The sequence below is a fragment of the Protomyctophum parallelum genome (assembly GCF_964188405.1).
Source record: "Protomyctophum parallelum genome assembly, chromosome: 2".
NCBI classification, from domain to species: domain Eukaryota; kingdom Metazoa; phylum Chordata; class Actinopteri; order Myctophiformes; family Myctophidae; genus Protomyctophum; species Protomyctophum parallelum.
This window is the reverse complement of record NC_139699.1, coordinates 34,511,286-34,525,460: the sequence shown is the minus strand read 5'-3', so window position 1 is coordinate 34,525,460 and position 14,175 is coordinate 34,511,286. Positions and strand designations below refer to the sequence as shown.

Below are 14,175 nucleotides of genomic sequence, written 5' to 3'. Positions count from 1 at the left end.
ATAGTACCTTTCCTTTCCTTAGTCCAGTTACCCTGGGTAAACATAGTACCTTTCCTTTCCTTAGTCCAGTTACCCTGGGTAAACATAGTACCTTTCCTTTCCACAGTCCAGTTACCCTGGGTAAACATGGTACCTTTCCTTTCCTTAGTCCAGTTACCCTGGGTAAACATGGTACCTTTCCTTTCCTTCGTCCAGTTACCCTGCAGGGTAAACATAGTACCTTTCCTTTCCTTAGTCCAGTTACCCTGGGTAAACATGGTACCTTTCCTTTCCTTAGTCCAGTTACCCTGGGTAAACATGGTACCTTTCCTTTCCTTAGTCCAGTTACCCTGGGTAAACATAGTACCTTTCCTTTCCTTAGTCCAGTTACCCTGGGTAAACACTAAACATAGTACCTTTCCTTTCCTTAGTCCAGTTACCCTGGGTAAACATGGTACCTTTCCTTTCCTTAGTCCAGTTACCCTGGGTAAACATAGTACCTTTCCTTTCCTTAGTCCAGTTACCCTGGGTAAACATATTACCTTTCCTTTCCTTAGTCCAGTTACCCTGGGTAAACAATACCTTTCCTTTCCTTAGTCCAGTTACCCTGGGTAAACATAGTACCTTTCCTTTCCTTAGTCCAGTTACCCTGGGTAAACATAGTACCTTTCCTTTCCTTAGTCCAGTTACCCTGGGTAAACATAGTACCTTTCCTTTCCTTAGTCCAGTTACCCTGGGTAAACATAGTACCTTTCCTTTCCTTAGTCCAGTTAACCTGGGTAAACATGGTACCTTTCCTTTACTTAGTCCAGTTACCCTGGATAAACATAGTACCTTTCCTTTCCTTAGTCCAGTTACCCTGGGTAAACATAGTACCTTTCCTTTCCTTAGTCCACTTACCCTGGGTAAACATAGTACCTTTCCTTAGTCCAGTTACCCTGGGTAAACATAGTACCTTTCCTTTCCTTACTCCAGTTACCCTGGGTAAACATAGTACCTTTCCTTTCCTTAGTCCACTTACCCTGGGTAAACATAGTACCTTTCCTTTCCTTAGTCCAGTTACCCTGGGTAAACATAGTACCTTTCCTTTCCTTAGTCCAGTTACCCTGGGTAAACATAGTACCTTTGCTTTCCTTTTACATGGTGTCACAGGTGGACAGCATAGATACACAAAGACACAGGTAATAATGCATACAGGCCTAGCACTCCAAATGATCCGTCAGAGAGCTTCACCAGAGTGGTTGCTTATTAATTAATCATAGTTGAACTTCCATACGCCGGATGCCATGTCCGCTTTAGGATTGAGTTTAAGGTTTATTTAGGGCCGATTTACCTTTAAGGCTAAATTCATGGCCTGGCCCCCAATTCTATTTTAGAGTCATTAACCCCTTGTGAGCGCTAGCTAGCGCAGCCTGAGGTTTTTTCCTGAGTCGAGGCTGAAGACAAAAGGGTGAGCGTTCGTTCCTTCGCTGTCAGGGCTCCTCGACTTTGGATGACCTGCCTGAGGAACTGCCGCGTGTGCGTGTGCGTGTGCGTGTGTGTGTGTGTTTGTGGGGCGCACATGAAATGCCTTCTACTATCAGGGGGGCAGTCAGACAAATATTTCGTGAAGCCACTAAGGAAATCGGGATTTCCTGAAAGTTCATATAATGGCCTGTTGTGGCGCTGTCATTGGGCCCAAAAAAACCCATAGCTCAATAGAGGCCCATGTATTTGGGCCCAACTTCACCTAGACTGTATTGTACCTTAATAAACATGGTCATGAATACTTTCTGCTTCCAGTCACTAGTTTGAAGTCTCATTTCTCATGTCATAATATTCTTTTTGGAAGATTATGGTCCCATTTATTAAAAAGATGACCATAAAGTCGCGTATGTTCTGAGGGGCGTGGCTACCGTTACAGTCTATGATCGGGATTCCCCACCCACTCGAGTCAAAATAAAAACCAACTAAGAACAAGGGGGGAAGTCCCGCCTCGTTGTCTGGGCCAGCCAATGGGCCAGCTGGGCCCAAACGGATCTAGAAAGATGGCGACTTACAGTTCAAGGACTGACAGGCTTCATTTCACGTCCGAACCGGAGAACGCTTTGTCCATATTTTTTACAGTCTATGTCTACTATGGTAGTGAGGCTGCTTACCTGAAGCCGTCTCCCACAGTGACTGTCTCCACCTCGCTGTCTGCGCGTGTGTGTGTGTGTGTGTGTGTGTGTGTGTGTGTGTGTCTTACCTGAAGCCGTCTCCCACAGTGACTGTCTCCACCTCGCTGTCTGCGCGTGTGTGTGTGTGTGTGTGTCTTACCTGAAGCCGTCTCCCACAGTGACTGTCTCCACCTCGCTGTCTGCGCGTGTGTGTGTGTGTGTGTGTGTGTGTGTGTGTGTGTGTCTTACCTGAAGCCGTCTCCCACAGTGACTGTCTCCACCTCGCTGTCTGCGCGTGTGTTTGTGTGTGTGTGTGTGTGTGTGTGTGTGTCTTACCTGAAGCCGTCTCCCACAGTGACTGTCTCCACCTCGCTGTCTGCGTGTGTGTGTGTGTGTGTGTGTGTCTTACCTGAAGCCGTCTCCCACAGTGACGATCTCCACCTCGCTGTCGGTGGACGTGACGTTGATCTCCTCGCTGGCGGTGACGGGTGGCGCCGGCGCTGGGGTGGCTTCGATCACCACCACGTCCTCATCCAGAGCACCTGAAGAAGAACACAACAACGCCAACATTACATAAATCGCCCGATTACAATTATTTGAGATAATCGCAATTATTTTATTTTGCATGACGTTGCTTGTCTGGGCAGAAACCTCCTATGTCCATATTCTACCTCCCCCCCCCCCCTGTGCATTAACCCATTCTGACCTGAGATCAGATTCTAAAAATGTCTTCTACATCCTGACAGTTTTCTGAAAAAGCTGTTTCTATGTCAGTCGTTCTTAGATTTTTCAAAAATAGCAGACCTACAAGCTCTATGAGCTTGTAGATCTGCTATTTTTGAATAGCTAAAGCGTAGCATAATGCTAACACCAAAAGGGGTTCCCGCCCTCTAGGATGGTGGTCATACTACAGCGTGACAATGGTATAAAAAATAGCTGCGCTAAGTTATGTGTTTTGAGCTTGTAGTTTTAGGACACCCGACAGAGACGATGATCATCATACTGTAATCTCTTCCATGTTGTGAAGAAATAGTGGGGATTGCAGATCGACAAACTCGTCTGAGCTTAATGTAGATCGGCTATTTCCAGTTCTGTTTGTTTTTGAAAGTATAACGTTTATTTTAATTTCTTTGTAAATTTCAGTTATTTGTCATATCTGCCCTGTGAATCTTTTGTTTAAGGAAGCCCGGATTAAGGTCAGTAGACCGAAAGCTTGCTAAATAAATACATTGATTGTGCACAGATCTGAGTGTGCAGAGCTTCCCTTTATATTTCTCATGTTTAAGGAAGCCTAAAAGCCAAAAGGAAATGTAATTTGTATTTATATGTTACAATGTTTAATGCCACAAACTTCATAATATCGCGACCGCCCTAAACTCCATGACAAACACAGTAGACGGAACATGCAGATACAGCACGCGATCTCAATGATGTTTTCATCAACATAGAACTTTTCAAATGGAACCTGGTTTAAACCCACTTCCTTTTGCAAAGTGGGCCACGCGTTGTACATTATGGGAAATGCTAAATATAAAAACGTTGAACTTCAGATACACAAATACACTAATGTGTGGCGGGAGACTGACTCTTCCTCTTGTCCTACTTTTGTTTTGCATTCTTACTCAGCCAGCGTGACTCTTTTCCCCTGTTTTCCCCTAGTTACTGTTAATTTACCGGAAAATGAAAGTTGGTAGATTCTTTTAGGTTTTCCCCTATATATATATATATATATATATATATATGAAAGCAGGTTGTGAAGTGGTCCTTTAAGGTCAGTCACTCCTCCCTCTGTGTGTGTGTGTGTGTGTGTATTACTAGGCCTAAAACAAATGTAGGTCATCTAATGCCGTCCAAACTGTTTGCAGTGGGATTGGCTGTTTTTCCCCTCCAGCTGCATCAAGAGATCTAGCCTCTGATTGGTTCCTGTACCGCTCTCTCTCTCCACTCGCCCTGCCTGGCCTTGGGTTTTAAAAAATAGCAGATCTACAAGCTCGTAGGTCTGCTATTTTGAACGACTGACGTAGAAACATGTCATTTTCAAACAGACATTTTTAGAATGTGATCTCAGGTCAGAATGTGTTAAGTATACTGGGTTAAACAAGGCGGTGTCTTAGTGTGCAGTAACTAGCGGCTTAGCTGGTGAACACAGTTATTGCCCACAAGGTAAATTATATTCCAGTGTCTCCTAGGAGCTGCTGCTTAGCACCCTCTCCTAGCCTAGCTACCTGGGATGTTGTTACACAAACAGTTAATAATGAAAATACATATGCATTGCAAATGGTTTATGTTTGAACAGAAGCACTCGTTCTTGTGACTCTAAACAGTTTTGATAACTCAGATGGTGCACCTCACTCAGATCTTGTGTAAAAAAGAAGCACATTTTGTCACCTGTGCTCTTGATTATGTGTTAATTTTTCAATCTATGGCTTCTTGTTAACCCATTTTGACCTGAGATCAGATTCTAAAAATGTCTTCTACATCCTGACAGTTTTCTGAAAAAGCTATGTTTCTATGTCAGTCGTTCTTCGATTTTTCAAAAATAGCAGAACTACAAGCTTGTAGATCTGCTATTTTTCAATAGCTAAAGCATAACCTAATGCGAACAACAAAAGGGGTTCCTGCCCAAAATGGATTAATCTTGGATCTAGGCTGAAAAATGTCTATACGAATTCCAAACAGTCTGTGCATCTGGGTCTGTGCCCCGCCCCCATTACAGGTACGATTGTACCCAAGCATCGGGCTAGAAAGTTTGCTCCAGCAGCTGCCTGCCTCCCTCTCTCCCTCCCTCCCTCCATCCATCCCTCCTCCCTGCCTCCCTCCCTCCCTCCATCCATCCCTCCTCCCTGCCTCCCTCCCTCCCTCCCTCCCTCCCTCCCTCCATCCATCCATCCCTCCTCCCTCCCTCCCTCCTCCCTGCCTCCCTCCCTCTCTCCCTCCCTCCATCCATCCCTCCTCCCTGCCTCCCTCCCTTTCTCCCTCCCTCCCTCCATCCATCCCTCCTCCCTGCCTCTCTCCATCCATCCATCCATCCCTGCCTCCCTCCCTCCCTGCTTCCCTCCCTGCCTCCCTCCCTCCCTGCTTCCCTCCCTCCCTCCCTGCTTCCCTCCCTCCCTGCTTCCCTCCCTGCCTCCCTCCCTGCCTCCCTCCCTCCCTCCACGGCTGGGTTGTAAACAAACCCCTCGCTCCCCTCAGAGACCCTCTGTTTCTAAGCAGTAGCTGCAGTGCAGAGTCTCCTGCACCCACCTGCCTCCCATGATGATCAGAGGCACAACCACAAACCATCTCCCCTGACCCCCTTCATAGCCCCCACAGGGTCACAGCCCTGACCCCCTTCATAGCCCCCTCAGGGTCTGACCCCCTTCATAGCCCCCACAGGGTCACAGCCTGACCCCCTTCATAGCCCCCTCAGGGTCGCAGCCGTGCCAAACATTGTCAAGGCTACATGAAGAGGAATACAACGAAGTGAGATAGAGGTGAGACTCATCCAAGGGTAGTTCGCATTTCCTTTAAAACACAGAGTTCTCTTAATGACAAAGTCCTCTTTTCAGCTCAGGAAACAGAGGGTGCCTGTTAGACGCACGCTTAACTGAGCCGTAATGACGGAATAATTCTCCTCAACGGAGAATACAGTAATAATACAGTAATAACCATGGTTACCTGTGGCCACAGCGGTGCTGTTGGGCTGGAGAACACAGTAATAATACAGTAATAATACAGTAATAACCATGGTTACCTGTAGCCACAGCGGTGCTGTTGGGCTGGAGAACACAGTAATAATACAGTAATAATACAGTAATAACCATGGTTACCTGTAGCCACAGCGGTGCTGTTGGGCTGGCTGCTGGTGCTGCTGACGTCCACGTACAGCTCGTCCTCGGCCTCGGTGGAGGAGGGGGAGGAGGACTCGCTGCTCAGCTCTTCGCTGGAGGAGGAGGTGCTGTGGAGCAGGGCGTACTTCTTGCGAGCGATGACCTCCCGCTTCTTCCTCTGCAGAAGCAGCCGCTCCTTCTGCTTCTGCGTCCGGTGCGTGGCCCCCCCGCTGGGCGCCGCCTTGAGGAAGCGCTTCCTGTGGGGCGTGAGACGGCGCCCGCTCAGACACGGCCGCTTCAACAGCACGGGCTCCGGGGCCTCCGACCGCGCCCACTTGTGCGAGCCGCGGCTTCCTCCCCGAGTCCGACCCGGGACGGGGCGCAGCCCGCCGAGACCCGTCACTGCTTCCGCCGCCGCCGCCGCCGCGGCCGCCGCGGCCTTGTGTTGGTGGTGCCCCCCCCCTCCTCCCCCCGCCGCCCCCTCCCCCCCCTCGTCCTCTGAGCTCAGGGTGTCCGAGTCGCCGAAGCGCAGGCTGGACGACGGGGACGACGACGCGCAGTCGCTGAGCGAGGACTCGTCGTTGTGTTCCTCGTCCTCCTCGCTCGGATGTTCCAGGAGTTCCACCCGGGGGCGCTGTGGGGCCAGCGAGCTCTCGCTGTGGATGTGGCCCTCCTTCAGGGAGCAGTCCGAGGGCCCCGCCTGTTGGCTCTTGCGCTTCTTGCGCCCCGGCAGGCTCCGCTCCGAGTCTCTGCGCGAGGCCCCCGTGGTGTCCCTCAGGGAGCGGTGCCGCAGCGTCGCAAATTCACCGCCCGCTTTGCCGATTACCTCCATGCTGCCGGGGAAGCTCTTGGCTGCCTCCACGCCGGGCTCTGCGTGGACCAGTGGGTGGACCAGAGGGTGGACCAGTGGGTGGACCAGTTGGTGGACCAGTGGCTCCTTCAGGTTCTCCTGTCTGCCCGTCGTGGCCTCAGCTGGCAACTCACTCTTCATGGTGGCAGGTCCTCACCTCACAGACGAAATGCCAGGTACATATACACACACGCGCACAGCCGCACACACACACACACCCGCGCGCACACACATCCACACCCACACACCACCGGGTCCTTAGGATTCTATGGGTGACATCTCACTCAACCTGGAGCATGGGAGAAAGGAGAGGGAGAATGAGAGGGTGTTAAACATCAGGTGCACGCCATGAATCCTCATGAAAGCTTTAATCCATTTTGGGGCGGGAACCCCTTTTGGTGTTAGCATTACGTCATGCTTTAGCTATTGAAAAATAGCAGATCTACAAGCTCATAGCTCGCCACCGAGTGGCGCGCTACGAGCTTTGTAGGTCTGCTATTTTTGAAAAATCTAAAGAAGGACTGACAATTCTAACCTTTCCTTCACTCGGCTGACCCCATCATTTTTTCAGTTAACTTTTGTTAAATTATTATTTATTTTTCAACTTTTGTACTATTTACTATTGTGTGTAGGGCTGTATGACCATAAAAGGTAAGGACCTCAATGTATTCACAGCCACTTGCACAATATGCAATTAATTAATGTAACATATTGCACCCCTTTAGTAATTTTGAATGAAATAATTAAATAAAAACTTCCAGAACTGCTTAATATAAAAAGAAAAAATGAATAACCTCTGGCTGAGTCAATTATGAGGCATTTATCACACTGAATACTAACTTGAATCTTAAAAAGACACGCACGTGCATAATTAATTAATCACACACACACACACACACACACACACACACACACACACACACACACACACACAGATTAATGGCAACCACCTAATAGACCACTGGCCCAAATATTTTCTAAGGTTACATACATGCACGCTAATTGTGTTCATCTTTTAAAAGAAAATGACAATTAAAACAATCTAATAATCTATCCACACGAATACGTTTCAATTCATAAATAATCTCCACAGTCCATGCTCCATAATGCATTCGACAGCCATTTCACAACAACACCCATGAAACAGTACTTCAATGCTTCTACACTCAAAGAATACTTCCCCTTTCTGTTATGTAGTCTGTGGATTTAGCTGTGGTTAGGTGAAGTATTTAGGATTTAGGATTTAGCTGTGGTTAGGTGAAGTATTTAGGATTTAGCTGTGGTTAGGTGAAGGATTTAGGATTTAGCTGTGGTTAGGTGAAGTATTTAGGATTTAGCTGTGGTTAGGTGAAGTATTTAGGATTTAGCTGTGGTTAGGTGAAGTATTTAGGATTTAGCTGTGGTTAGGTGAAGTATTTAGGATTTAGCTGTGGTTAGGTGAAGTATTTAGGATTTAGCTGTGGTTAGGTGAAGTATTTAGGATTTAGCTGTGGTTAGGTGAAGTATTTAGGATTTAGGATTTAGCTGTGGTTAGGTGAAGTATTTAGGATTTAGCTGTGGTTAGGTGAAGTATTTAGGATTTAGCTGTGGTTAGGTGAAGTATTTAGGATTTAGCTGTGGTTAGGTGAAGTATTTAGGATTTAGCTGTGGTTAGGTGAAGTATTTAGGATTTAGCTGTGGTTAGGTGAACTATTTAGGATTTAGCTGTGGTTACGGGTTAGGTGAAGTATTTAGGATTTAGCTGTGGTTAGGTGAAGTATTTAGGATTTAGCTGTGGTTAGGTGAAGTATTTAGGATTTAGCTGTGGTTAGGTGAAGTATTTAGGATTTAGCTGTGGTTAGGTGAAGTATTTAGGATTTAGGATTTAGCTGTGGTTAGGTGAAGTATTTAGGATTTAGCTGTGGTTAGGTGAAGTATTTAGGATTTAGCTGTGGTTAGGTCAGGTGAAGTATTTAGGATTTAGCTGTGGTTAGGTGAAGTATTTAGGATTTAGGATTTAGCTGTGGTTAGGTCAGGTGAAGTATTTAGGATTTAGGATTTAGCTGTGGTTAGGTGAAGTATTTAGGATTTAGGATTTAGCTGTGGTTAGGTGAAGTATTTAGGATTCAGCTGTGGTTAGGTGAAGTATTTAGGATTTAGCTGTGGTTAGGTCAGGTGAAGTATTTAGGATTTAGCTGTGGTTATGTCATGTGAAGTATTTAGCTGTGAAGTATTTAGGATTTAGCTGTGGTTAGGTCAGGTTAAGTATTTAGGATTTAGCTGTGGTTAGGTCAGGTGAAGTATTTAGGATTTAGCTGTGGTTAGGTGAAGTATTTGGGATTTAGGATTTAGCTGTGGTTAGGTGAAGTATTTAGGATTTAGGATTTAGCTGTGGTTAGGTGAAGTATTTAGGATTTAGCTGTGGTTAGGTGAAGTATTTAGCTGTGGTTAGGTGAAGTATTTAGGATTTAGCTGTGGTTAGGTGAAGTATTTGGGATTTAGGATTTAGCTGTGGTTAGGTGAAGTATTTAGGATTTAGGATTTAGCTGTGGTTAGGTGAAGTATTTAGCTGTGGTTAGGTGAAGTATTTAGGATTTAGCTGTGGTTAGGTGAAGTATTTAGGATTTAGCTGTGGTTAGGTGAAGTATTTGGGATTTAGGATTTAGCTGTGGTTAGGTGAAGTATTTAGGATTTAGGATTTAGCTGTGGTTAGGTGAAGTATTTAGGCAACGGTCAGTTTAGAGTAGGCTTGTCTCTAAGGACAGTGAATATTTTAATCTTCACCAAAAAAATATAATAATTCCAATACAATGTTGGTGTAACTAATAGATTTGCATTTTCATACAAAACATTTATAACATAAATGGTTATGTAGATTTATATCTACATACCATAAATGCCCAAAGGAAACTTAAATTTTAGGATTTTTAATTATTATATACCATTAACATTTGTGTGAACTTAAGTTGCTACTGTAGGTAGGTCAAGTGAATTAAGCCATTAATTCTCAATGGTGCATACATAAATACATTTTCTCCCATTATAAGACGTCATTAGCATTCATGCAAACCACTCAATGTTATTGTTTGACAGAAGCACCTTGTTTGCCGACAATTAATTTAATGACATAAGACGTATAATATAAACATTTGCAAATCCAATTAAGCCAAAAAGAATGGTCATCTCGTCTTTATATACTATGACTAATAATCAGCGTTAGCCCTTACTTTCAAAATGATCAGGCCTGCAAGATTGTGTATTTATCTAAACCAGGAGAAGAATACACAGTTAATTACTAGGTTCTGTAAGAACATGAGGTGTACAAACTAGGGCTGCAACTAACGATTATTTTCATAATCGATTCATCTGCCGATTATTAAAATTAATTAAAGCAACTCATGGTGTATTTAGGCTTATTCTGACTGCATACATTTGATTAAAGAATAGCTACACATGTGTCAGTCTAGAAGGAACAGTACACTTCTGAACTCAAATACATAGGTACATTGTTCTTGATATTATAATCGTTGTGTGTCATATTTTGCTTTGCAGTCGCTACTGTGCAACTATCATCAGATTGTAAGGGAAGAGAGATGGCTCTCTTCTATTTTACTTTACTTACACTTAACACTGGAAAAACTATGGTTAAGTGCAAATCACCTATGATAAATTGCAAAAGAAAATAGTGATTAGTTGCCGACTAAATTAGTTGAAAAACTAATTGAATAATCGATTCGATTACGATGATTCGATGATTCGTTGCAGCCCTAGTACAAAGTCTGCACAATATGGACTACATTTTATATAGCGATATTTATGCAAATATCTTTGTAGGGATATGACTATGCGTTCAGTCACACCTGTCATTTTATAGGTTCTTCCAAAACCAGTATATTACAACTTATTTAAAATGTATTAATGATGTTAATGACTTTCCAGACAAAAGCTACTGTAATAATACAATAATCATTCAATACAATGAGATGCGAGCAAGCAGGTATACTATACGGGCAATGAGCAATATGAGACAATCCAGCGGAAGTGAAACTTTCATGGGTCTCGTCCACACCTACCCCATAAATATTATTTATTATATTATTACCCCATGCCAGATTGGAATTTTCTTTAACTTTTTTGTCATCGACACAAATGGAAAGTAGGGCTGAATTTCTTTTGAGGCTGGATAATACAAGGGATAGTTGCGATTGGCTGGCTGTACCTGTATGCAGGGCAGGTGAGGGAAAATTGATAATGATATCTATATTGTTGAGTTTTGCGATATTTATCTTACACGCTCATATCTAGATAACCATGTATATGATAACTATATAGGACAGCTAACAGATTTGGATTTCTTTTTTTTGTATTGTTATTATTCTTTATATTTTGAAATTGGAAAAACAGAAAACGTAACAGAAATGTATGAAAAACCATGTTTTTTGACGAGAACAAATAAAGTGAAATTCATACGGTAGAACTGTATACACTGAGCAGGACTGGAAAAATATTGCAGGTTCTATTACAAGAAGATTATTCACATCAGAAATTGTTAAAATGTTAATTTTTTCATGAAAGCCACAATGGATGAGTTGTTGGTGGTAGCAAACAATGTCAAACCAAAATGTCTGCACAATGAGCACATATTATTTTATGGACAACAATAATCTTTGCCTATTATATTTGAAGGAAAAAAGGAAATGAAAAAAGAAAAAAACAGCCTAGGTGAATTGTTTTTAGAAGGAACCAGGGTGACAACCCTGTTTTGCACAATGATCCAACTTGCAAGATTGGAAGATTGGATGGTAACATCAGTCATGTGGCAAGACAGTTTTTCATGATATGGAAATGCATAATATTTATGCCCTTGGCTTCATTACACTGAGCCACAATAGTCGTCTGATATTTGTGACCAGATTTGACTGCCATCGCGCACATTCCAGCTTTTCACCAGAGGAGATTTTTTTTTCTCAAAATGAGTTAATAGCACAGGCAGACTCTTCACATACTAGAGCATGTCTGGAATAAGTGTCAAAGCTGAAATTGACATGTAAATATGAAAAAAATGCTTAAACATGTAGCTAGGTGTAATGTTAGAGACCACAGAAGTGAACCTTTCAAGCCTGTTTTCTCAACTCGCTGTTTTCTGCAAGACATTACTCTATAAGCCATATCTCCAAAACTGGTGGGTCAAACTGAACAACCAATGTCAATTTGAAGCTATGATTCCCTGCTTTGATATGAAATGAAAAAACAAAAATTCAAAAAAATCCAATGGCAGTCTCCCAGTCAAATTTGGTCACATTTAACAGAAATGTTAATGTTTACATTATGTTGACATAACATAAATGTAATCTACTTTGTAAATGAATTAGTCAGTGTATTATATTAAAGTATTTCTGAACTTTTTGGAAGACGTTTTGAAGCTTTAATATCATCATGACTACATTTGTTATTATTTTTTTCATCATTATTAAATTGAAACCGAGATGTTTTTGTCATACTAATAAGTGCAGAAATGAGCTGCTGCCTGCCAACGAAAGACAGCCTCCGGGCCCAACCTATGCCATCCATCAGTCCACAGAGACCCTCTCTCCGAGCCACTGATGAGTCTCTAGACCTTTTTACATACCACAGAACAGACTGCGCAATGACATGCATGAAAACAGGCCTCAGAGGAGCTGCACTGGAGACAGCAGGGAGGGATACAACATGACGAGGATGACTTCCAGTCAGATTATAATACCCCCAACTACCGTACTTACTGTACAGTACACACGCGATAGAATACTATTACTGCTGTGTATAAATAACAACAACCCAATACGTGTCTGATACAACATCCCAACAGCAGATGAACCTCTGAGCCAGGACTGCTGTAATGTTGCACTCCATTCCTCGCAGGCAATCAACGACCAGTCGCAGAGCTATATTAAGCTATTTTGTTCCATGTATTCTTCGAGCATAATATAGGTATATAAACGAATCATGACAGCCATGGGTGACGCCAATTTCTCCCATCATCCATCGTTTGCTGGGATACACACACACACACACACACACACACACACACACACACACACACAGCCCCCAAATGACATCACTGAGCACAGCTTTTTGAGGTCATATGATACAACATGACATTTCGCGTTAGTAGAAATTACAGTCTGGCATATATTAATATGTCTGGCAAGAAGAAGAAGAAGCACTGGGCCGTGTAGGTGTTGCAAAACAGCAGATGAAGGATCAGTCATAATAGCTATAGCGAGCTAGCCTAGTAGCACATAATACTATGTGAGAGAGAGACGACAACAAACAAAGGCAAAACATACCTTAAGCCAACGATAGTCTTTCTCACAAATCTGCCACCCCGGCCTTTTCTGTAACGTCTATGATCAAAGCCAGTGGGAAAGGCAATCACAGATGTTAAAATGTCCACAGCCGGCTGGCCATAAACCAGTGAACTAGCGAGGCCTAAATACACATCGCGATCCAACGCCGTCGGCTGGTGCTCTGGCTGGGCTTGTGAAACTGACAACACAGCCCGAGCAGCAGAGGAACCACAGAGGAGGGAGAAAGGGCCCTGCTTTGGTTTTAGCGACGAGGCTAAGCTAACGTTAGCTTACACTTCACTGACCAAAAAAAGAACCGATGGTTACTCAAGTGATTTCTGACGGTTAATGCGTTCCGGCCGCGTCGTGCGATCCGCCCCGGTGTGTTCCCCGTAAGACAAGACACGGACGCCTCACCGTTAGCCCTCGACGAAGTTCCCATTCCTGGTTCTCTCCCGAGGCGTCCACTGTTGTTTACCCCAGCAGGTCGTCGGTCTACTCGGCTGGGCTGGCTGCTACCGACCCGCTGCTACAACACGACACCTCCCCTCACGGCCACACAGGGGCGCCAGACTCCCTCCCTCCGTAGAGTTGGAATAAATAATAATCTGTGTTTATAGTCGTTGTAATATATGCCGTGTTCACGACACTTCACGACACTTTGCGACACAAAATAATTCCAATTCCACAGAATAAATCCAGTTTTACATTTATAACTATAAAACATTATATTATACTATGCATGTACAACAGTACATAACATGCACGCACGCGCGTGCACACACACACACACACACACACACACACACACACGCCCAAGTGTATTAGCCTATTAAAACAAACACTTTGTTGTGTGAGCAATTTTGGTGAGTTTATTGTTTATAAGGATCCCCATTAGCTTTTGCCTTGACAAAAACTAGTCTTCCTGCGGTCCGACACAGACAGACATTTAACATTTAACAAAGGCAATACTTACAATTGTTTACAAACACTAACTCAAAATAAAACATAGTAGGCCTACAATAAAATATAAAATAAGAAATAAAAAACAAAGAAAAACATAGCACAAAATCACTTTCAACACATTATAC

The 14,175-nt window shown here is 43.7% G+C and overlaps 1 protein-coding gene across 7 annotated transcripts in view; it reads right to left on the bottom strand.

Annotated features, from left to right (window-relative positions):
* Positions 1-13,633, bottom strand: part of rnf111 (ring finger protein 111) — a 55,529-nt gene extending 41,896 nt beyond the window's left edge. For 5 of the 7 annotated variants that reach the window (XR_014568969.1, XR_014568970.1, XM_083760115.1 and 2 more), the window contains exons 1-3: positions 13,502-13,633; positions 5,927-7,065; positions 2,527-2,659 (exon numbers count right to left, since the gene is read on the bottom strand). Coding sequence is in view for 5 of the 7 variants with exons in the window: in XM_083760115.1 (XP_083616241.1) it covers positions 2,527-2,659; positions 5,927-6,917 (1,124 nt within the window). In the remaining 2 variants the exon portion in view is untranslated. Of the gene's footprint in view, positions 1-2,453; positions 2,486-2,526; positions 2,660-5,926; positions 7,066-13,084; positions 13,452-13,501 lie in introns of those variants that run through there. The other 2 variants (XM_083760117.1, XM_083760116.1) reach the window with 2 other exon arrangements.
* Positions 13,634-14,175: the final 542 nt, after the last annotated feature.